Below are 25,806 nucleotides of genomic sequence, written 5' to 3' on the forward strand. Positions count from 1 at the left end.
GGTTTGGAGAGATGGCTCTATGGTTAAAAACACTTGCTGCTGTTCCAGAGGACCTGAGTTCGGTTCCCAGCACTCAAGGGGGATCAGAACCAACTGTAACTCCAGCTCCAGGGGGTCTGTCACCCTCTTCTAGTCTCCACAGGCACATGTGGCATACATACATACGGACATTCACATATATAAAATTAAAAATAATCTTAAAAAACTGAGACCAATTTTGCTTCCAGTCAAGCTTTTTAGTTTGAGTAACCTCTGACATAGCCTGGGAATGACGTGGTGTATAGCAACCTGAGTGATTCCAGCCTGTGACTGTTAGGAAATAAGCACATTAAATAATTGTCACCCATTCATTCATCATTAAAACATATAGGAAAATACCATGGGCCCATCTGTAGTAACCATTCTTAGAAGACTATTGATTCTCTCGCTACCTGAGTTGTGAAAAGATGAGTTATTCCAAGTCAGGGGTGGTATAGTGATAGAAGCTTTTGGAGACTCTGTAGGAATCATGTGGTGGGGGGTGGGGTCCCAGCTATCACCCAGAGTGTCACAGTGACAAGTAACAGAGTGTGTTTTAGGATAGGAAATCAGAATGTATTCCTATCTGCAAGTTTCATAAAAAGCCAAGGTGGTGTAGGACAAGGTACTTAGAAAAGCAAGCCTTGCGTTCTTTCACTGACAATATCAGTATCAGTAGTCTAATAAGTAGGTATCAGACTACTTGATACCTTAAACTTTTTGCATGAAAGCATCTTGTTTTGGTATGAAAATGAGAGTTTGAGACTAGAGTGTGATTCTCCTAACTTAGTAGTTGAGAAAAGGGACCCTATGGTGAGACAAATCCTAGTCGAAATCTGCTGTCATTTTTGAGCAGTAGAATGTGATCAGCTGCCTGCTTTGGTTTTTCTGTAAAGTAGGAATGATGTAATGATACCTGCTTTGTAGACCTATGTAAAAGAACAGGGAAATACAGAGTAAATGTCACAGAACTTGGCTCAGTACGTGACCAGTGAATTGACTATTATTTTGATAAGCTAAGAAGACGACTGGGTAGAAGAGTTGGAATCCTGGCAGGGAAGGAATGGAAGCAGTGGTCCCAGTGAGGATGCATGGTGAGCTTCATGTTTCTCTGTTTATCCACACTGTGACTTGAAAGTCTGGTATGTGCAAAGCTTCTGTATGGAACCCGTTCAGCTTCCTGCAGCCTCCCTTTAGAGAACCTGAGCATCAGTAAACAGAGTCAAGACATGTGCTCTTTGTTGTCATTGTGCTTTAACATGCAGTGAGACTGGAAGCTTTACTGCCAATTAGACATTGCCATTTAAAAAAAAAAAGTTCCACTGTAGATCCTTTTTTAAAAAAATGCCTTCCTAAGATTTCAACAAATCATGAAAGCACCAGTATATGTTGCTCTATCATGTTCTTCATATAATTTTGGAACTCATGCGTTCCAAAGGAATGGGCCTGTCGGAATGGTGCTGGGGAACTCTGTCTGGATCATCGTGGAATGACATCCGGTGAGCGGAGAAACTAAGTATGCAAAGTGTTCTTTGATCTGGTCAGACATTTTTGGTCATGGAAGTTGCTAGCATCATTTGCCTTTGACATTTTCTTTTTTTAACTGACAACTCCTTCTTGGCCTCTTTGTATGTGGTGCACAGTGTTGTCCTGTGTGACTCATGGTGGTAAAGACCACAAGGTTTCCTTCTGAGATCAGTATGTGCTCTGGCTACACCCCTTACAAATGATAGGATCTGGAACATATATTTTCATTATCAGTGAGTGACGGGAAGGTTACAAAGCACTAATTCCCCCATGAACCTGGCTCTCATGTCCATCTTCTTTAACACTTCTGTGCCACACAATATGAAAGAGAGATTATGTGCCTAAAACTGAACTGACCCAAGCAAGACATTGCCCCAGGAACAAGTAGAACCTGCCCCACCTAGATTCATATTCACGGGATGGGCCAAACTTCAAATGCTTTCAGATACATTTCTTGCTTTTGTCGCTCTTAGATAAGATGTATTCTGCCCTCCTGTGTAGCTTTAGGAAGCAATCTAGTGCTATTTGTCTCAAGGATCTAGGTTGACTTATAAAGTATGGATACATTTTTATTACAAAATCAGACAGTCAAGAAACTGGGAAGGTGAGCTTTATTCCATCATTTTTCATTGGCTTTCATCTTTCCGCTAAGCTTAATAATTTTTCCATTGGCTGTCCGAGTTGTGAGCTCCCAGCACCGAGCCACTGGCATCCGTCATTACTGTGTCGGAATATAATAAACGCTGAGGCTTTAAGACAAGAAAATGGTGCGAATGCTATTTGTCTTATCCTTTAATATCTTCTTGCTATGCAGTGTCGCTCTCACATACACAGAGTTTTAATAGCTCTGCTCTGGGTATCCAAAAAGGGAAAACTTGACAACGGCAGTTCTCTCCTCCTCAGCCCCTGACCAGCATGGTGATGGTGAAACCCCAGACGAGCTAAGAAAATGTGGAAGGATATGCAGCTGACAAAATCTACATTTGGGTCTGCTCTGGTGCCTTCCTGATGCCTATTTTTGGAAAACAGCTGGAGGAGATTATTGACTTATGAAGGGATGCAGATGCGGATGATCGTCTAGGAGAGCTGGTTGTGGAAAGCATAAAATAGCCGTCCAGAGAGCAGAGCTGTGTAATGTGTAGCACTAGACACAGGCGCCCTCACGGGGCGTATGGAGATGTGTGGTATGAACATTCCTGAGGCAGAGGAGACCTGCGCATTGTGATGCCTGCTTTCCTCTCATAGTTTTCTCAATTGTATGTTTGAGAGGCACAGACTGAAATATATACATATACATATACATATACATATACGTGTGTGTGTGCACTTTCTGTGCCCAATTAGAAACTTGATGCTCTCATAATTTACACAGCGTGGGAGTGTAGTGGCCCGAGGCTTTCTTCCTTGTCTGTACTTTACTTTCTGAGGCAGGGATTCTCACTGCAGCCAAAGCTTCTCATTCCCAGTGCTCTAGCTACTCAGCATGCCTTGGGTATCCCCTGTCACTGCCTCCCTGTGGAAGGGATTATAGACAGGCTCCCACACTGTGGCCTTAGGTAGATGCTGAGGGTCTGAACACTGCCCCTTCTCACTGTGTGATCGGCACTTTATCCACTGAACCATCATGCCAGCCCTATAAGTTATTTATCACAACTCTTCACTTGGGTACTGGAGGAGAGGACCTCGGTCCTGTGAAGGTTCTGTGCTCCAGTGTAGGGGAATGCCAGGGCCAGAAAGTGGGAGAGGGCGGGGTGGCAGGCATGGGGAGGGGGGAGGCAACAGGGGTTTGTTTTTGTTTGTTTTTTTGTTTTTTGTAGGGGAAACTGGGAATGGAGAAATTCGCATGTAAATAAAGAAAATATCTAAAATAAAAAAAAAGTTCCTTCCTTAAATTCAATAGAAAGCCCTTTTAAGAATTTGGTTGCATACTTTGTGTCTCTTCTGGTGTTAGAAGGTAGGCTGCTTGGGGTGGAGGCAAGTCTGTTCCCCTTTCCGCTCTCCCTTCCTCCATCCCTCTCACTTTCACCCTCTTCCTCTCCTCTCTTCGTTTTTATGTAGAGAAGCAAAGCAATGACTGTGATGTTTGCAGTAATATGTTTGGCTAATGATGCATTCCCGTGACTGCAGCAGCCCCTTCTCATTAAACAGCCCACTTAAAAGGAGAAAAACATTGGAAATGATAAATGAGACCTCCCAGACACCCATTATTAGTAATATGACAACTAATAGTTCTACCGGGATGACTTAGCAGAGAGCAAAACCACAGGGCTGATGGCAATGCGACCCTGCAGCTAAAGGCTAATGACTCTTGGATGCTGAATTTTATTAAATCACTGAATTTGACATTCCCACTTGGTGAAATTGTCACTTCCTACTTAATTCTTTCCTACTAGAGACCATCTTGATGAACACTTTTAAGTTTTTAGAAAGTAGTATTTATAACATGGAAACGTCTAGTTAAGAAATTTCCACATTGTCTCTGAAATATTCCCTACCGACTTTTTAAAGATAAGGATTGTTATATAGCTCACAATCCTGTTATCCCACCTGCCAGTAAGGAATTAAGGAATCGATCCTCTCATGTTCAGTTACAGAGGGACAGAAAGATGTATTGCATGTAGAAAATTGAAGTGACTGAACCCATGTTGCAAAACTGGTTCCTAGCTGCTTGACTATGTGAGGTCATTTTCCAGCCTTGGAGCCTGATGTTGATGTTGATGCTGATGCTCTTAGCATTACAGGAAGATGAATCCAATGTGTTCTCCCAATGCACAGAGCCCTCCATCTTCTTTGAAGCTCATGAGAAGTATCTATCTCTGAAGTTACTTAACCTTCTAGACCCGAATTATTTATTTTTAATGTGATGAAGAGAATAACATTTATTCAGGAGATTTCATTGGGGCATTTAAAAAATTACTTATTTTTACTTTGTGAGTGTTGGCCTGGATGTTGTATGTGTACCATGTGTGTGTGTGTGTGTGTGTGTGTGTGTGTGTGTGTGTGTGTGTGTGTGTGTGTGATACTGGCAGAGGCTAGAAGAGAGCATCAGATTTCCCGGAACTGGAGTTATATGGAGTTGCTAGTACTCATGGGGATGCTGGAAATTAAGCCTGGGTCCACTGAAGAGAAACCAGTGCTCTTAACTTCTGAGCCAGCTCTCCAAGCCTGGAGCACTTACTTCTCTCTGTGTATTATGTATTTTATTAGTAGCGTGGAGGGAATTATGAGCATCAGCCCTAGGGTCTTCCACCTTACAGAGTGCTATTTCTAGGATGAAGACAGTAAATGAGGAGGGGGAAAAGGAAGAGTCCTGTTGATGTGCCCCAGAGCACTAAGCATTACATGTGTTCACTCAGAACGGTTTTGTGATAGTCTCCTTGGCTAGAAGCATGGTACCCTGTCACTTACACGAGAACACCCAGGTCTGCTCAGCCTATTCCTATCTCATTTTATTTTCATTACACGTACATTTCATTACAGTATTTTATAGATCTATGTCAATATTCTGAGCTAGATATTGCATTTAAGTTTCCAACTAGCTTGATAATACACAAGAAAACTGCTTACTATTGATCTTATCCTTCCCTAAATTCTTATTAGCTGCCATATTGTTGTATTAGTCTAAAAAGTTAGCTTTAAGTAGGATTCTTCTCATGCAGTTACCTTGTCTTTATTTAATATGATACCTAAAATATTGTGAGTGATTAGTAATGATTAAAGATTTTACTTTAATGCAATAATTCAGAATTTTAACTTGCAGTATACTTGAGGTTTTTCCTTTTAAATTTTTTTTAAAAATTAATTTCTAAGAGTTTTTTTTTTTTTTCCTGAACTCAGGACCTCTGGAAGAGCAATCAGTACTCCTAACCCTGAGCCATGTCTTCAGCCTCTGTGTTTGGAATATTTTTAACAGTCCTTCAGCTACAGAGAACTATTAAGGAATAGGATTAAGTATATATTAGATTATCCAAATATAGCTATGTGTACACCATTTTTAAAATATGATTTTGGTGGTTATGCCTGATTCCTAACTTTGTTACAGTTGTACATGCATCAAGCATAAACTTCGGCTCCATACAATCAGTCTTTGACATGTTTTAGCTTTCTATTGTCTGTTTATTTTATTGCAATGTACAACATATTAAAATACTTAGAAACGGAAAACTTAATCTATAAATGAGCAGCAGTAGTTACTTAATTTTTTTTGTCTTCCTTTCCCCCCCAAACTATATGAGAAGTGTACTCTGGTGCCCACAGATTTTTGTCAGGTGACAGGTTTCCACCCTGAACAGAATGGCTGCTCTCATGGGTATTATTTTGGAGGAAATTTAATTTTTCAAAGTCACAGCTTTCAGGTTGGTGAAAGATGCATGGTTTGTTCATAAGGACATTGGAAAGTTTTATAATTTGAGTCCCGAAGAGGCTAACTTTATTTTTAGAAACTGTCCAAGCTGAAGCTATGTAGGACATTTCCAGCCTTACTGTCTGCCTCTTAACTAAATTAATCAACACCATCCAACAGATTAGAAACACTAAGAAAGAAAAATAATGCAATAAGTCCAACTTAATGAGTTCTTTAAAGGAGGAAGCGCCTCGTCTTGTCTTCTGTGGGGATTCAGTTTCTTCTCTGGAAGTGGGAGAGATCTCATCCCATATCTTTCCCTCTGACTTGGTTTAGAACCTTAGGTGACTTAGTTCACTTTCACATATGTTTCCTTTTTTAATAAAGGAATATAAATACTCCAAGTACTACTTATTGTTTTCTTTTTACTTTTGTGATTATAATTACAACATTTCCTTCTAATAGGGAATTACCCTTGTAGAATAAAGATTATTGAATGTTGTATAATATGAACAAAATAAATCATAACAGTAAAAATAGATTAGGATGACAAAAGAGAAAAACAGTCCATTATTCACTGTACAGCAGTTATACTCATATATTTTTTAAATTCTGATAATAGTGTAGTCTATTTTAGAAGGTCTTGATTACTGTTTGGTTTACAAAAGCTTTTTCAGAATTTAAGATGCCCAGCGTTGGGACAAGCTAATTAAAAGGACAACAATTTGGATAGCAATTTATTTTTACAAAAATGAAAAGAAAAAAAACCTCAAACTCATTCCTCATTTCATGACCTTTGCTGTCTTCAGAAATACTGACCCACTGCACTGTAGAATGACCCCAGTAAGAGTTGGTCTGATATTTTGATTATTGTTCATCTCATATTACAGTAGAATCATAGTCATCAAAGTAAGTTTCTCATATATGTGGTTCTCAGAATCATCTGTTTATGTTTATTGAGGAACTGCTCCAGTGAATGCTGGGAGCCACTCTGTTGTTAAATGCTAGCTTCTGCCAAGGAATAAAGTCTAGCTATTGCCGGAGAACAGATCTTATCTTAGCAGAAAGCATAGATTAACTGTCACAAATGTGCTTGTTCTTAGAGTTAGATTTTCTAAAGCCATCAGAAGAGTCATCAGAAGAGCCTCCCAGGGGGAAAATGTGAGCACCGAATTTCTGTTTTGTTTTCTGTTTGATGGAAAATAGACAGAACCACAGGAACACACGATGTGTGGAATTTTAGTTTTTAAGAAAATTTTACACAAGTCCTTCCCCCTTTCCCCCTTCCCCTTTTCACATGAAGCCCCTCCTCCCCTCACATCAAATCTGTACACATTCTCTCCCACTGAGGCCAGAAAAAGCAGTCCATTTAGGGTGCACTTAGGATCCACAGACAAGTAAACAGGTAACAGACTCAGCAACAGCCCTTGCTCCAGTTTTTTGGGGGACCGACATGAAGACCAAGCTGCTCATCTGCTATATATGTGCAAGGGGGCCTAGGTCTAGCCTGTGCTCACTCTTTAATTGGTGATTCAGTCTCTAGGACCTTGGAAGGGCCTAGGACTTGTGTGAGGGGATACTGGGAGGAGAGGAAGGGCTAATAATGGGTTGTAAAGGGAATAAACAAATAATGTAAATAAATAAATAAATAAATAAATAAATGGCTCAATGGGTTAAAAAATTGGAGCTCACTTAAAGCAGAATAATAAGGCATAACTTGCTAGAACTCTTAAGCATTTCTCGGCTCAAAGACCCGGGATTCAGTTTGTCTTCGTAGAGTGTTGATAATGCCAAGAATAGTGACCATAACTTTATCATAGTAACCTAAGTACTTGGCTCACAGCAGATACCCATTCACATTAGGTACAAAAAATTTATATAAAAAGGGATATAATGTTCAAGAAAAATATATACTTGAAAAATATAACCACCCCCAAAAAATTTAAAAATTAAGATAGTTCTAGATTTACAAGAAAGCATCAGAGAGTTTGCTCCCATTATTTCAATCAGGCACTACCATGGCTTGTTCTATATTTGTCAGCACTGAAGAGCATACATTGACACATTTCTGACATGGTCTATGTGTAGATGCCATGTCTTCCGCGCCCCCATTGATGTCTCCTTTCTGTTCAAGATCCCATTCATGGTGTTATATTGCATTTTCTCATTTTCTTCTTATTTAATTTTAATAGACTCATGCCTTGGAATGTTCATTGGTTATCCTGTTGTGTTCTTTAGTCCATGACAGTTTCTATCATTCCTCATTTCATGACCTTTCCTGTCTTCAGAAATACTGACCCACTGCACTGTAGAATGACCCCAGTAAGAGTTGGTCTGATATTTTTATTATTGTTCATCTCATATTACAGTAGAATCATAGTCATCAAAGTAAGTAGTGGATAGAAGAAAGGTTGATTAATGAGAGCTAAACTACAGTTAGACTGGAGTGAGAAAAATCTTAAGCTATTCATGGGACCATGACTGTATATAGCAATATTACACTATACTTACAAAGCAAGAAGGATTTTGAAAATTTTTGTCCTAACAGAAAAAAAAAAGGATAAGACAGACTGTCTGAGAAGTCAGACTTGCTTACACGGATTTACACATGAAATATGGGCATGTTTTTAGGTATCATGTTACTCCAGTGATATGTCCAACTTGGTTGGGTTTAGTTTTGTTCAGTGGCAGGGTCTTACTATATAACCCTATCTTATCTGGAACTCATTTTGTGGATGAGGCTGATCTGAAACTTGCAGCCATCCTCTGCCTTTCTCCACAATGCTGGGATTAGAGGCATGTGCTGCCTGCCCAATTTAAAGTAAGTTCAGCTGATAAAAGACACAATACTGAATAGGTAGATGTAAATGACATCACATGACACTCTATTGATTGTTTCTGGGTTTTCCAGGGTTGTTTGCTATTAAATGCTATTGCCCTCTTTTTCTGCCTTATTCTCTAAAAGCAGTTCAGTGCATCTAACCCCTTTCCAGAGTCAAAAGAGACAGTAAGTGCTACCTTTTGAGGGGAAGGTATAATTATAAGAAAAATGTATACAGACTCTCTAAATCATTTGGAGTTTTCTGATAGGACTACAGATGGCAAGTCTCTTCTACTATACCCAAGGTTAGGCTGGTTAGATGACTCAGGCTTTCCAGAGAAGGAATCATGATTAGATTGAGATATCACTTAAATAGAACTGTCCCTCTGGAGAGAACACTAGGGCAGGGTATCAATACCAATGATTTAATCAATTACACCTACATAGTGAGACTTTCACAAAAGCCCTAGATGGTGAGGTAGACAGGGATATAGAATACATCCATGAAGAAGGTATACCTGGCACAGGGGCTCTGCACTCCATGTGCTATGCCTTGCTCTGGGCATCCCTTTTATATGGCTGGTCTTTGGGTGTATCCTTGATAACAAACAGCAAGCAGTAAGTCAGGATGTGGTGACCTGCTCCAGCCAGTTACTAAATCCGAGAGGGGGTTGTGGGAGCTGCTGATGTCACAGGTGGGGCATTGGAACTGTTGGGAGCTATTATTTGCAATAATTGTCTTTTGAGGAATGAGGTCATTCTTAAGGAGCTAAGACCCTTCCCTGTGGGTTTACATTAACACAAGATGTTTAAAGTCAGAAGTGTATTGAATTGGTGAGCACAGTATGGCTTGGGATAAAATACCGTGGTACATATGTTCTTGCTTTATGTGCTCTAAGTATCCACGCTGGGAGCTCTTTCAGTTTGGCTAGCACTTGGATCCTTTTGGTACCCTTGCATTTTTTTTTTTTTTTTAATTTTCCACTGAGTGCTGCAGAAGATGCTCATCCCATTGAACAGTTGTTATTTCTTCAAGTGGTCTGGTCGCTCATATTGAAAGAGTGGCATTTAGGAACTAAGATGTGGGTGCTAGCTCTGCTGCGAGGTCCCGGTTTTCACTGCTTCTAGACCTTTCAGTTCATAGACCTGTATGAATCCCTGTGGCCTTATGCGAAGGGTTTTGAAGAAGAAGAACAACGTCTCATTTTCAACCTAGTCATTGAATGCCTGTGCCTCTAATTTCCCAAAGCAATCCTTTGAACCAGTCTTGGTATTTGAAACGATCTTTATTTCTACTTCCTTCTGCTTGCTTTGAAGAAGAGCCATTTTTAGTTTATAGCAACATACTTGGTTCCAAAGTCTACAAATGAGAAAATGGATGTTTGATTTTCAAGAGTGGCCATTGCTGATGACGTCAGGACCCCTGGCCCTTCCCACATCAACTCAGGACTTTTGTATTCTTAATACTTCAAAAAATAAGACGAGTCATTTTTATGACCATGACTGTAAACATGACTCTTCTTTTCTGGAGCTCTGAGAGCTCAGGTGTCACACACTGTGAGTCTGTATGCAGTGGGACTCAGGCCTATGGTTCCCTGAGTCCCAGAAATTGGGCGTTCTCAGTCATCTGAGTTACACCTACCTCTCATGTAATAAGTACTCTTCACAAAGTAACCCTTGCACCTGAAATAAAAAAATAAACAAAACAAACATGAACTAAAACAACAACAAAACAAGACTTTCTCTTCTTTCTTTCCTTTTTTTTTTTTTTTTTTAATATGAATACAAGCTGTGAGCCTAGATTGGGCAGATCTACCACTACACTACCATCTTCCCCATCTATGAGACCCCTTATAACTTGCGGTTTCTCCAGGCCACATGCTTCTGCTCCACTTTCCTTCTTCCTCCTCCCCATATCATCCTTTCTCTCTGTCTCTCTCCTTTCCCCCTCAAACCTTCAGCTCCACCTTCCCCTCTTTCTCCACCCAATCACTGGCTCTTGCCTTTATTTACAAATTAAGGTGGAAAGAAAGTTTACATGAAATCACCTGAGTGCTGACTCATTCCTAGTTCACAGCCCCTCACAGGAGAACAGAATTAACATCAAATACAATTAACCCCATGCCTATCCGAAACACTCCCCCCTTTCTGCCCAATTAAAAGACTATTTTATCTCAGACACAATTATTGCTATTTTGTAACTTATAAATTTCAAGAGATCTAACACTCAGTCTATCATCTTTGTTAATTACATAGAACCCCTGTCATCTATCCTATCTTAAAAAACTTATATACCTTACTCATATCCTGGCTTTAGTTTGTAAGCAATCAAAACAAGACTTTCTAAAGGTAACCTGAGGCCAGTTTGCCATGAATGTTCATAACTAACCCCTCCCAGCTGGTTCTTCACCATCCTCAGACGGGACAACAGCTGAGGTATAACAGGAGGACTCATAATTAATGTAGACTCAAAATGATCTAGTCCGCTCTCATCCAAGCCTTTCCTTGCTTAATAGAGCAAAGGAACATTTGACACATTTAGTGTCTACAACATGCTTTTCCATAATTGCTCTTAGTGGGCTTAAAAAAAAAAACTCTTAAATCATCATCTATCCCATTTTTTTTATCCTTTCTGCAGTGGATAAAAAAAAATGCCATCGTTGCTAGCTTTCATGTATTCTTTAGTAATGTTCTTTCAGTCACCATGCCTCTCACTGTAAATGTCCCATCCAACTGTCAGAAATGGCAGTGTAATTACAATAATTCTGTAATGTGCTCTTCAGAGCTTTGCAGGTGGTGGGAGGTGATGGTGAGGAACGTGTGCCTCTGCCATGGTTCAGGTTCTCACACCCTCTTTGGGGGAATCAGAAAAGAACATTTCTGAGATTGGCTATTTCAGATTCCAAAAGACATGGTCCTGATTTAAAACCCCGTGCCAATGGGGTGCTGACGAGATAGCTGCATCCGCATACGTGCAACATAAGATGATTATTTGTCTTTTCGCTGTTGTCTTGTAGGGATAATCCAGGGAGTTTCTAAAGTAATGTAAGACTTTGAAATAGCTCTGTGCTAGAGACTGAGGTCTTTTACTCCCTACACTCTCAAACCATTAGTCTGTATACTTGAATCCAGTACAAAGATTTATATGGTTGTAGGTCATAGTTGGTTATATGTGAGCAATTTTATATTATTCTAGCACATTCAGGCTCCCTTGGTGATCCAGTGTGGGGGAAAAACACTAATCCTTAGAATTTTAAATATGGTGCTGGCACCTATTTTTGTTTCTGTTTAATGAATGGCTCCAGAACTTACTTGTATTATTACAGCACTTCATCATTCTAAGCAGAAACAGCATATCTCTCTATTCTGAAACCTGTGTTCAAGTTCCTCCCACTGAAGTCTTTGAAGGTGGTCAGGCAGACAAGGTATCCATAAGGCAGTTCAAGTGATGTTTATTTTCATCTTTGCTGTGTTATGATTAGACTCTATGAAAACCGAAACTCTACAGCTTTGGGCAGAGCTTGAAATAAAGTTTTTTTTTCTCTGACTGCCCATTTTGTGAATCCAGAGAATAGATCAGACAGCCTATCTGTGACTTTGTGACAAAGAAGTTAACCTCTGTTATATGCCTCCTTTGTAATGCCAGCAACCAAAGGAAGTAGGTCACACATCCATTGTTCCTTAGGAAAAGCATTGTTTAGAACAAGTGCATATTAACTCCCCATCCCCTGGTCGGCTTGCTGGCCTTGATATAATCAGTGATGGTCAATGTTAAATGTATTGGGGTTTTTGTTCATCAGGAGTGATGTTTCATAAGAACACTGTAGAAGCACTTCTGACTGGTATTTACACTTTTATGAAATGAGAGATTCATTGTGGTTAATCCCAGGAACAAAGCTCACTTTTCATGTTTGAAGTTAATTGATTTCTTTAAGAATCATGCCTATTACATTTCGGACATGTTCTAGCCCACATAATGGTTTGTTATGGATTACCTCATAAATGAATGAAGGAACTGATCATGGTTTTTAAAAGCATCTTTTTGTTTACAGTAGGAATTTTGTTCTCTTTGGGCTCACTTTGAGATAAACAGTATCTTGAAGAAACATGTGGTTTTCCTCTCTAGTTTCTGTGATAAAGTGTTAGAAACATTTTCTGTAGAGACTAAATTTTCATTTTCAGAAATTTGGCGTGAAGTTAGAAAATGCATGTGGTTGTAAATTATTATGTGTAACTATCAGGAATATTTTAAAAGTTGGTATGTGCTTCTCATTCTATAATTCTATCTATTATAACGAAGTTTATTCTTTGTAGTTCGAGGGAAAATAAAATTTACTCTTTGACTATTTGCAAGAAAATCGTGATGGTTTTAAGGCTTTAGATCTCTTTCTTTCTATCCCAGGAACAAAGGAGGGCATTCAGGAACTCTGAGGGGTTCAAAGCCAGGAATTCTATATGCCTAGAGATGGGAGAAAGTGCCTGATGAGTCTGAGGCAGAGCCTTAATTTGTGGCCAGAGCCTGAATTATCATGTTTCTTAAGCTCTTTTTCCTTGGTCAACTTTTAAATGATATTTTCCTCCTTTGAAAAAAGAAAACAACAAATTCAATATATTTTGAATATTTATGAAATAACATGTACTTAGAACTGAGCCCTGAGGAGGATGTAAGAGTCATTATATTAAAAACGTATTAATCCCTTACTGGGGCCTAAGAGAGAACCCTTAATTTGACCACTGTACTAAGATGCTTTGGTGATCAAATTAAGGGTGCAAGGATGGTAGAAAGGGGCCTTTGAGTCCCCAAAGGGGCCGGAGGATCCAGGCAAGGCTTCTGCTATGGAAACTTTCGAATGCGTAGTTCCAAGCAGCTGGTGGAACAGACTGTAAAAGGCCTGAGGATGTAAGCTCCAAAGGTGCCTCTTGAATCAGACCTCTGCTAGGAAGCTCTCTGAGTCCAGGCTCACTGCAAAGGCACAGGCTAGCAAGGAAGGAGGTTCAGATTCTTGAGGACTAAACCCAGAGGAGCCCAGGGCAGGCTGTAACTGATGAAACAGGTCTTCGCAAGAGCAGGAATGCAAGTGCTTATTAAAATGAAATGTCAAGTTTATTGCATTTTGCTTTTGGAAAGGCCACTCTGTGATGGATAACTGATATTTACAATGCCTAAGCTATTTTACCTGCCTAGCAAAAGAGGATGTCATTATATTTCCAGTCCTGTAACTAGTTCATTTACATGATCAATTCACTTGACCTGGGAAATGGAATTAAATCGATGAAAGGAAAGTTGCCCTCTTTTGGGGAGTGTTGAAAGCTAAGGTTAATGCAAAAAGGGAGTGCATTCTGCTGTAACAATTGTAAACTAAGGCAAATTGAAAACCTTCACTGTTCCTAAAGAAAATCGGTTATGGCCTGTTTTATTTGTGTTTCAACAAGTGTTATTATTTAACCATCTTACATTGCCCCTCTCCTGCTTTAGCGGGGAGCATGCTAAGGAGAACTTCTCCCTTGAGCATTGTTTAATAATGGGGAAGACAGAAATAAAAAGGCTTATATTTGGATTGAGGTGGGTACTTCATGTTCTGGTATTTAATACTGAGCAGCGAGCACCAGTTTTATTAATAAGTCATCCGTCAGCCATCCTTTCCTTACACTTGCCATGGTTCACGTTTCCTACTGTGGCACATGCCACCACTTAAAATTGCTACAAAACTGTTTCTATATACGACTAAACGGTTTCTCACTTCATACCAGAATACTGAACAGTAACAATCCAGAAATGATCTGTTGCTATTTATGGCCTAATGAAAAAGATGGTGTCATGAATAATTTTTCAACATGTTTTGTATTTTATTTAAAGCATATTTTGCAGTATCTCCCAAAATATTCAAGCTCCTTGTAAAATCATCAAAAATTACACGACCGTGTTTAGAGCTTGACTTGCTAGTTCTTTTTTGCATATAATTTAACATTTGTAGTTTGCCACATTGACATGCTCAATGTTAACACCTTAATAGTTTTACTTTTTAAAAAATTCTGGCATTAGGAAATAGAAACAAAGCAGATGAAATACATTGAAATACTGATTTTTAATTAAATTCTATACTCTAGAATTTTATTGAAAACACTAATGGCCTTGTATTTCTGGTTTTCTTCTTGGTATTTGCACAAGAGACTCCAAGTGGATAGTTATGGACTAGGGATCATAGTTGGAGCATTATCACTGTAGAAGTGTTGTGTGATTCTGTTGTATTGGAGAATACCACATTTCTAGCTCATTTCAATGCATTCTTTCTGTGCTTGTTGTCAGGGTCAGCCCTTACATGAAAAATGATGAGATAGTTATGAGCTGAGCATCTAGCAATCATTGCCCCATTATACTAGAGGGCATACAGTCCAGATCTAAAGTTATGCCATTCAAGAAGTATGTGTGTGCTGATGAGAGTTATAAAGAGGCTACCCTTGGTGTCACCCTGCCCAGTGCTCACTCATTACACGGCTATTTTTCTACAAGTGTCATCTTTCTCTCATGACTTATTTAAAGGCCTATTTTTACTTCATTAATCTTCTCATTTATTTAGCTTTTTGTTGTCTAGGTTGAATAGGGTATTGAGTTTGGTGGAGGAAGATGAATGTGGAAGTGGAATCTATATCCCCTTCCAGCTGTTCCTTTAACAGATCCGTTCTATTTGCTCCCTCTCTCATTGACGAGAAGCAATAGCGTAGCTTTAAAAATGTCAGATGATGTGCTGGACGTTTGGATACAGCAGTGAATTATGGTTCCCAGCAGAGTGTCTCTGGAGGAGTCACCTTCCTCTCGCCTCTGAAGAGCCTTGCTAGCTCCCTTCCATTTGCTCCGTTATGTAATTAGCTCTCATTCTACACTGAGTTCTCTGCTGTCCATTAATATGCTTGGTCAGTACCACATCCATGGATTGGTTACTCTAGCTGCTGTATCAAATAAGTCTTCCAGCTTAAGCGGTTTGGAACCCTAAGCATTTGCTTTCTGTTGATGTTGAACAGTGGGGTGTGGTTCTGAGTAAGTGAGCTTTGTTATGCACGGTCCTATAAGGACCCAGGAGCTCGTCCTTCTTCCTTCACTTTGCCTTTTCGTACCCATACAGTAGAGGATGGAATAGAGTACTACTCAGCTATTAAAAACGATGAATTCGCCGGGCATGGTGGCGCACGCCTTTAATCCCAGCACTTGGGAGGCAGAGGCAGGTGGATTTCTGAGTTCGAGACCAGCCTGGTCTACAGAGTGAGTTCTAGGACAGCCAGGGCTATACAGAGAAACCCTGTCTCGAAAAACCAAAAAAAAAAACAAAAACAAAAACAAAAAAAAAACCCGATGAATTCATGAAGTTCTTAGGCTGAGTGAGGTAACCCAATCACAAAAGAACACACATGATATGCACTCACTGATAAGTGGATATTAGCCCAGAAGTTCAGAATACCCAAGATACAATTCACAAACCATATGAAGCTCAAGAAGAAGGAAGACCACAGTGTAGATACTTTGGTCCTTCTTAGAAGGGATATCAAAATACCCTTGGGAGGAGATACAGAGACAAAGTTTGGAGCAGAGACTAAAGGAAAGAAAAGTCATCCAGTGAGTGTCCCATCTGGGGATACATCCCATAAACTGTTGTGGATGCCAACAAGTACTTCCTGACAGTACTTGTGTCCTGAGAGATTCTGCCAGAGCCTGACAAATACAGAGGCAGATGCTCACAGCCAACCATTGGACTGAGCATAGGGTCCCCAAAAGAGAAGTTAGAGAAGGGACTGAAGGAGGTGAAGGGGTTTGTAGACCCATAGGAAGAAGAACAACATCAACCAAGGGACTAATCCACCAACCAAGGAGTACACATGGAGGGACTCAACTCTTAAGCCACATATGTAGTAGAGGATGGCCTTGTGGGACGTCAATGAGACGAGAGGCTTTAGTCTTATGAAGGCTCAATGCCCCAGTGTAGGGGAATGCCAGGAGAGGGAGCAAGAGTGGGTGAGTTGGTGAGCAGGGGGAGGTGGGAGGATGGGATAGGGGCGTTTTCGGAGGGAAAATGAGGAAAAGGGGTAATGTTTGAAATGTAAATGAAGAAAATATATAATACAAATGAATAAAAAGGAAAGAAAATAACTTGTTTTCTTTCTCAGGGCTGAAAATAAATGTCCTAATTTTTAAAAAAAAAAGAAAGAAAAGAAAAAGAAATAGAATATGAAGGATTCATTCAAGACTTTGAATAAATATTACCTAGAAGTCACAAATATTACCTCTCTGGATTCCTTCCATTGTCTGGAATCCAGGCCTATTGCTTCTCTTAACTGCAGTAGAACTCAGAAATCAAGTGGTTGGGTCTCACACAAATGCTGATATACTAAGTTGAGGGTTAATGGTGAGTTTGCTTTCAATAGCTGCTTGTTTTCCTTCTTGTTCTTGCCAGTCTAGATAGAGCCACTTGTCTTCCCTCAGTAATTGATTCTGTTTCAGGAATCTTTTGGGAGTTCAGATGGTTGGAAACATCCTGTTTATTTTTTCCAATGTGCTGAGCATACTAAAAGAGTAAGAGAACTGAATACCTGCAGATTTTACCATTACTACTAGAAACACATTGGTTTAGGATATATATGTATATGTATGTGTATGTATATGTATATATCCTTTAATTAGACAATGAACATTTCAAAGGAAAGGATCTTTTTTTGAAGATTTCTACTTTCTAGTGTTGTTTCTAGCTTGGCTAGATACTCAACAGTTTGAGTTGACTGAAGATTTATATAAATACCTTTGTAAATTTGATTTACCATACACTTCCATATGTTGTCCTCTGCAGTGTTTACCGTGGCTTTATGGCAGAGATTTATAGTCTTAGTTTAGGTTTATAAATACTTAACTTAGTTTCAGAGAGGGTTGATATTTGGCAATGTCACACAGGGTTTAACAGTTGTTCCTTCCTGGGCATTTTTCGCTTTTGAAAGTAGGCATTTAGAGGTTAAGATGGTGCTATGAAATTTCTAGCCTGTGCTTTGAGGGCTAGAGAACATCAAATCACTTAACTGAGCTATGAAGGCTTCATATACAGTGAGTGTGTAAAGAAAGGGACCTTTTAAACAGAAGCAAACAGGTAGCTTTTCTGATTCTTCCAGCTCAGTGGTCTGTACCCAGGAGGTTCTCCGTAAGGATTTAACTAATTGAAGTGATTTCAGATATGTGCATCACATTTAGTTAAGTTGAGCAAGCTTTCTGTTAGAGGCTGTCATAAGTTTCAAACCTATGTAATCATTATGTCTCAAGGTTTGCCTGTGGTGTATTCCAAACAAGATTTTTTTTTTTCTAATTCAAGGGATTGATAGCACATTAACTTGATTTCTGGTTTCTTCTTTCTGCCCACAACTTTCCCATGCTGATTGAGCCAGAAAGCTCCTGGTGTTTTCTACGAAAATCTGAGGACCTGATGACCAACCTCTTAAGAGTTGCAGCTGACTAAGGGTCATGGCGTAGATGGAGAAGTTAAAATTGCACATTTAAATGGATATTCTGCATACTTTCAAACCCTGTCCGAATCCAAGTGATCTTGTATCCTCCACACACCTCTCCACTCTACCTTTGCCAGCTGCCGCCCGTGTCCTTGGTGGCAGGCTGTAAGCCACAGGTGTCTAGCTGCTTCCTCCTCCCTACACACTGCTCATCTAATTCCTGCCTGCATCGTGCTGTGTTTACCTCTGAGATGTCTCTGAGGTCAGGATTTGAGGTCCTGTGTTAGACCCAACATACCCTCTTAATACCCTCAGAACTCTGAGATGATTGGAGAATATTTAATGACCAATGAGCCAGAAGACCGAATTTAAAAACAATAAATAAAATAAAACGTTAAGGAAGTTTCTATGTTAGAAGTCATATCTTTTCACTGTGCTGTGGGAGGATGTATTTCATCATCTTTGGAAGCACCTGTGTTTTCCAAAACTCTGTATCCAGGAGACAGAGCAGGCGGTTGGAATCTTTGCATGCGCGTGGCACATCGAAGGCGGTTGATAAATGAATAATGAAGGAAGGTGGAGGGGTGGGTAGGAACAGATCAGTGACGGCAGGGACACTTCTGAATGCAGCTCCTTGCTTCTGTTTTTGCCTGGCTGGGAGGGTTTTCCATTTTGTTCTTCCTCTTTTCCAAATGTAAGATGAAAGCTCAGAGCCAGAAAGATAGACAGAACCACCTTCCTTATTAGTCACCGCTAGAGGATTCCTTTAGTGCCTCAACCTACTAATATGAATCTATAGGAAACCCAAAGGTGCCTTAGAAAGTGTCTGGAATGGACAAATCGATAAAAACAACTACGTGTTTGAAAAAAAGAAACGAAGGTCATGACTGTTAAGGTTTCAATCTGATCATTTTGTTTTTTATGCAAGAATTCTACAAAGGTTCTTATATTAGTTTCTCATTCACTTGTCTTATTACTAATACGTTGTCAACAAAATATGCATTAGTAATGCTTAGTAAAAATGAGATAATAATATTTACCCTGGGGGCTGGCCAGATGGCTTAGCAGGTTAAGGGCATACTGTGCAAGCCTGATGAGCTGCATTCTATCCTGAGAACCTATAGAAAGCTGGGAGGAGAAAAATCAGCTCTACAGGGTTATCCTGTAAGTTCCTCACGCACGACACGCCATGCATACATTTGTGTCATTCACACATATGCACACACAATAATAGTATAATCATAGCAGCAATTATAAATCTATAGGAAAAATTATCCTGAACATTCTTTAATCGTAGGCTAACAGAATAACACAATTTTAGGTTACAAAGCTTTGAGTACTGAGTAGTGATGGTCAGTACATTTTTCCTGCCATTGCTTGTGCTGGCAAGTTAACGGTGCACTTCCTCTTATGATAGAAGTAAACTGTGCATGACCACTCAGTTTCTGTTTCTGTTTTACAGGGGAAAATGGTGAAAGGAATGGGAGGCGCTATGGATTTAGTGTCCAGTTCCAAAACCAAAGTGGTGGTCACCATGGAACACTCTGCAAAGGTAACACGTGTTTCCTCACAAATTTGAAACAACTCACAGTGTGATGAGCCTTAGGCTACCATGCTGCCAAACTGTGGTTTCCAGTTTTTCTCTGGCTTATCAAAGGTGATGGCACTTATGTTGAAAGGGGAAAGAACACAGATAGGCCTGGCCAGATGCTTGTCCAACTTTGAGGGAATCCAGGTATCAGGTGCCCTTTGAGCGGTTGTGTGCATATTCCAAGTTAAAGCTTTACTCTCTCGGAATTCACTGAAGATGTGTTGATTTCTGATTTGATATGATTATAGTCATCACTCACTGTGGTCACATGAAAAGCACAACAGGATGTTGGTTTTTAAGAGTAGTTATTTTCAAGTGCATGGCATGGCCTCTTACCAAGCCTGTGGTGTCCTTTCCAGAACGTATTAGAACATAACAGCTGTGGTGATAACGAACATCCTTGTTCTGAGAAGCACATTTTTGACAAGTTATCAAACCGTTACGGGGTGCCTCCTAGATGCTAGGTGATCATAGCTGGGATTCGGCAACATGACACCAAAAGAAGCCAAAATCACTGATTTGATGGAGTTCATTTTCAACACTCTCCCTCCTTTTATCGTATAATATAAAAATAGCTAACATGTATGGGGCTTTTACTGCCTGTCGGTCATTTCTGTGTTTGTGTGTGCATGCCCATAGAGTTGATAATAGGTACCTTATTTTTCACTATATTTCTTTAGCTATCCATTTATTTACATACGTACTTACTTACTGTCTGTTTGCATGTACATGCACTCACTTGCCACAGCGTGTGTGTGGATGTCAGAGCACAACTTATAGGAGTCGGCTCCAGTTCTGGTGGTGGCGCTCAGGCTGTGAGCCTTATAAGCAAGGATCCTTACCCACTGAGCCATCTCACTGGCCCACACACACACTCGCCCCCCCTCCTCTCCCCCAATTTGTATTTTGGTTCTGGCAGCAGAAGCAAGAATCACTTTCTTGAGGTCTTTATGACTAGCAAATTGAGACTTGTCTTTCACTGCAAAGCCCAGTCCTCTAACAAATGGAGCCCTTAGTACAGCTTGCTTACTTCCTATTGTCTTTTCTGTCCAGGACCCATTGATTTCTGATGATTGGTGAAGTCAGTCTTGGGTGGTCTGTCTGTGAGACACCCCAACTTGCTATGGCCTTAGTTTTTCCTTTATTAATCCTGTGAGGCTTTCTAATCTGAGTGGAGTGGCCCCGTGCCTGCCTGGCTTGATTTAGTGATGCACCAACCCATGTAAAAGCATGGGACTAGCTTTGCACTTTGCTTGCTGGCGCAGGGAGTTCTGTTGGTAAAGAGAGCCATGAATGCTAACTGCCCTAAATATGAATTAGCATAGGTTGTTTTGAAAACAGTGGGAAGTGAGCAGTGGAGCATGAACGCAGGATAACAGAAGGGGAAGCAGCACAGGTGACTTCTGCGACATGCCTTGACCAGCATCCAAAATGCTCATCTCGGAGGCGGAAGAGTGCCAAGCTGCAAATCAAACCTAAGTCTTCTCTGGAACATAATGCATTTGGAGGGAATTCCATCCAACTTCCCTTTGGTTGTTATTGTGCTGTTGACGCATAGGCAATGGAGTCTGAATTATTTTGGATTATTTTTGCACATTCATTTTCAAAACATTAGGCCTGTGTTTAGCAAATTCTCTCTCCCTCCCCTCCATCTCCCTCACTAAAGTCTTTTCTTCTCAGCTGGAATTTCTGATAGAGGAAAATAAATGGTGTTTCAAACCTGTAGCTGACTGAATCCCTGTTAAAGCTTGCTGCAGATGCAAGGCCACGTGGGTGAGAAAATGGGTTGTTCCACACTAGAATTGGAGGGCTTCCCACAAATACTTTCACTTGAACAAAGCAGAAGAAAATCTACTCACAATTAATTTCTTTTTTTCAAAAACTTGGAGGGAGAGGTTGTTTGTTAGATTCATTCTATAATCCAGACTTGTTTGGAATTCTCTCTGGAGGAAAACTCATGGCTGGCCTTAAACTCATGGTCATCCTGTCTCAAGAGTACTGGGACGACCACATTCACAGCCATGATTAGAACAGTTATAAAAGACCCTTCACACATAACATTTAGATAAGCTCCAAATAATATTCGTGAAAGCTCACATCTCACTATGGTCCCAAGAGTGTAATACTGCTTGGGACTGATGGCTCTTCTGGACTCCCTGTGAATGGCATGTGTATATGAACCTTGCCACATCCTCCCTGCTGGGAAGGGACAGGCTGGAGGTTTCCCATTCCTAATAGCCCTTCTGTTTAGCCACCCATACTTTCTTTCGGGGCTGCCTGGTGACAGCTGCTATGTTAAAACACACAAGCAGCCCCCACAGGTTTATAAACTTAGAGCACAAAGCTCACAAAGGGATTAAAACAGGAGGAGAGAAATGTAGTCTTGTATTCTTGAGCTGTACTCTTGTTCCTGTGTCTGGATCTACCTGCCCACCAGTGTGTGGCTCTGCGTCTTTGCGCTTCCTTTATCCACCTGTAGGGTTACAGGTCCATTGGCAGACCTTTAAAACATATTTCTTCTTCCTGTTTTCCTTCCTTCCTTCCTTCCTTTCCTCTCCTCCCTTCACTTCCCTTCTGTTCTCTTCCCTTCCCCTTCCTTTCTTCCTTCCTTCCTTCCTTCCTTCTCTCCCTCCCTTCCCTCCCCTCCCCTCCCCTTCCTTCCCTTCCCTTCCATTCTCTTCCCTTCCCCTTCCTTCCTTCCTCCCTTCCTCCCTCCCTCCCTCTCTCCCTCCCTCTCTCTCTTTCTTTCTTTGCAAACTGGCAAACTTTGCAAAACTGGCTGCCTGCTGGTGCTGCTCTCAAGTGGCTCCTTGCCTTCTGGCAATTTCTGGGGCCCCAGCAGGTGCCAGCATCCAGCTGGGATGCTGTTTCCATTGAGGCTGGGTTGTAATAATAACAACGCGGGACTGTACAGATGGTGCTTTCTTGCTGTCCTTCCTTCCATCTCACTTCGTTTTTAGAAAGTATAGTATTTTTAAAAAGTTAACTCTTGGACACTTTCTTACACACATACTTTTCTTCTTTTCATCTTTGACCTATTCTGTCTTCTGCCCCTTAAAACTGGAAAGACCATTAAGAAGAACTTGGGTCCTTAGCAGCTGGATGTGTGCCTAGCATTACACAGACTTAGTCTCCCTTACTTGGGGGCCTCTGATTAAGTTCAGAATGTAGGCAAGCCACTGTAGGAAAGTGGCGGGGCTAGGAGTTTGATTCCATCTCCACCAGCCTATATCCGCCGTACTCTCACAGACATCCTGCACACTGACCCGCCTTCCTCTCACAGACAGCCTGCACACTGACCCGCCTTCCTCTCACAGACGGCCTGCACACTGACCTGCCTTTACACATCTTACCGGGATTTGTCCTTTCAGGAACCTTACTTTTCAGAAAGACTCCCTTGTGCTCCTTTCCCTAACCGTAACTACCATTTCTGCTTTGGCGAGAAAGCCATCAGTAAAGGCTTTGAAAGAAAATAATCCTTAGAAAGTGAGCTCTCTCTGTATGTTTATTTCCTCAGATTTTGTCTTATAATCTTTTCCCCTGGATGCTTTGTAGCCCAGTGGCAGACAGTGTTTTCAAACCTCTCTCCTCTATGCCACTGGGCTGGGATTGGTGCTATTTGAACATTTGTGATGTCTAGAATGCTTGAGTTATAATTTAAAGATGAATCCAGCTATGGTACTCTGCCCCTCTGTCATTTGGTTTGTTTTCCAATGGGCCTTTAAAACTGGGCTGAGACATGTGGCTGCTCAGCCACCACAGATCCACACATGCCCTTTCCTTGTGAGTTCCAAGGACTTGGAGTTTCATCTCTGGTCCTCTGAGCCTAGAGTATGATTTAAAACATTGTTTTTGTACCAACCATTGTATTTCTAGGTGGTTCTAGAAAGCCTTTGTCTCCAACTAATCTCCTGGTGAGCTCCAGAATTGTATTGCTAATTCCTTTTAGAGAAGTCTACCTGGATGTTCCAGAACTACCTCGACTACAACATGCTCCCAATGAAATTACTTATCTTGCTTTCACCTTTGGCCTCATCTTCTTTCTGGTCCCGATAGAGAAATCTGATCTCCCACTTTTCTATCTGAACCACCACTATGGTAGTCTTCTGCTTGCTCTGCTTTTCTTCTCCTTACTCATATTTAGGTCCCTGCTGCAGTGTCCTGATTGTCTTCCAATTGCCTGAGACCCTCCTTGTAATCAAGTACATGGACTAAGTTACTCTTTAAATCTGATACAGTCAACACTGCCTGGGTTACCTTAGCCTATCTACAGTATGGGATCAGCTTCCCTCCTCCAACCCCCATGTTAGTCAGAGTTTCTATTCCTGCACAAACATCACGACCAAGAAGCAAGTTGGGGAGGAAAGGGTTTATTCAGCTTACACTTTCCACATTTCTGTTCATCACCAAAGGAAGTCAGGACTGGAACTCAAGCAGGTCAGGAAGCAGGAGCTGATGCAGAGGTCATGGAAGGATGTTTCTTACTGGCTTGCTTCCCCTGGCTTGCTGAGCTTGCTCTTTTATAGAACCCAAGACTACAAGACGAGGGATGGCACCACCCACAATGGACAGTGGTCACTGATTGAGAAAATACCTTATAGCTGGATCTCATGTAGGCATTTTCTCACCTGAAGCTCCTTTCTCTTTAATAACTCCGGCTTCTGTCAAGTTGACACAAAACCAGCCAGTACATCCCCTAAGCCATCCTTGTTTCTGGGATGGGATTTCAGTTTTCCTCCATGGTGTGGCTCCTATCCTTAGGTGACCCTACTCACCCTACCTCATAGGCAAAGGTCATAACACCTGATGGGCCGACAGACAGAGTGTCTATTATCCTCTATGAATGGCTATAGGAATGTTCTTTGATATTTTGCCTTGAAATTTGGTAGAAAAACCTTATGTAGATGTGTTGGGTCACATGTGTATGCAGGCATCAAACAAGGACTACTATGTGATAGGCACTTATAGGGACTGAGGAAAGAAAAATTATGAGATGTGGTTCGTCAGGTACCTCACTCTGCTTATGTATTTATGATAGAAGGCTGTCCGACAGATCGCACAGCTGAATAGACAGTTCATTTTGAGAGATGACAACAAGTTTCAGGTGGGATGTGTGGAGCATTTTCAGGGACAGCTGATGGCCAGGGCAGAGTTTCAGAGAGACAAGCAAAGGCAGAACCTCTAGTTTTGAGAACACTAAAGAGAGCTTTGTTTCTAAGGAAGGGTTATATTTTCTTTTTAATACAGTGAGAGATTTGGGGTCTGAGGGAGTAAGAGGAATCATAATTTTTTTTGCTATGAGGTTGAGAATAAACCTTTGGGAATGATTTTTCTGATTTAGTGTAATCTATCTGTGAGAATGGGTCTTATGTAGATATTTTGATGCCAATTTTATCTTCTCTTTCTTTTTTTTTTTCTGAAAGAGAATTATAAAAATGGACTGAAGCGTATTAATCTCATTTATTTTAGACCAAATGTGTTACTATGTGAAAATTTCAAATGTGAAAGATTTCTGTGGTAATTTTTGGCAACGCTGAAAAGTACTCCCAATTAAAGAAAGTATACTGTCATTTTGGATTGATTCAGAATTAGTGGTAGTTTCTGCTTGTGTTTTTACCATCCTGAAAGCTTATAATTTTTTTCTATACTGACTGTTAATTAGTCTATATAGTTTGGAAGAAAAATAGTCTACCTTTAAAAAAAATCAAAATTCTGAGGGATCTGAGGTATGTGTAACTTTGTAGTAAAATGTACATTTAGCACCCACAAGGTCCTGGTGCCATCATAATATCAAACTAAGAACACAGATATGTTTACATGTGTTTGCCCTTTTATTTCTTCCTTATGATAGAAATCCTTGAGAAACAAATAACCCTTGAGTGTGGACATAACACAATCTAACATGCAGTAAAAGGTTTAAAATATGTCATATGGACTATAATAATTAAGCTAGTAATTTTAAACTATAACTAAGTTTGGGCTATATAAGTTGCCAATGAAATGCTATATTTTTTTAAAGGAAAACAAAAA

At 40.4% G+C, this 25,806-nt stretch overlaps 1 protein-coding gene and 1 long non-coding RNA gene across 2 annotated transcripts in view; both read left to right on the forward strand.

Annotated features, from left to right (window-relative positions):
• The window catches only part of Oxct1 (3-oxoacid CoA-transferase 1), a 133,999-nt gene that overhangs the window by 84,083 nt on the left and 24,110 nt on the right, over positions 1-25,806 (forward strand). Inside the window, exon 14 of the mRNA XM_031360532.1 lies at positions 19,648-19,737. Coding sequence (XP_031216392.1) covers positions 19,648-19,737 — 90 coding nt within the window. The remainder of the gene's footprint in view (positions 1-19,647; positions 19,738-25,806) is intronic.
• LOC116083760 lies at positions 127-2,652 on the forward strand. Its single transcript, XR_004115900.1, has 2 exons — positions 127-1,112; positions 2,449-2,652. It is a non-coding gene; the product is annotated as an uncharacterized LOC116083760 (long non-coding RNA).

The sequence above is a fragment of the Mastomys coucha genome, unplaced genomic scaffold (genome assembly GCF_008632895.1).
Source record: "Mastomys coucha isolate ucsf_1 unplaced genomic scaffold, UCSF_Mcou_1 pScaffold8, whole genome shotgun sequence".
NCBI lineage: Eukaryota > Metazoa > Chordata > Mammalia > Rodentia > Muridae > Mastomys > Mastomys coucha.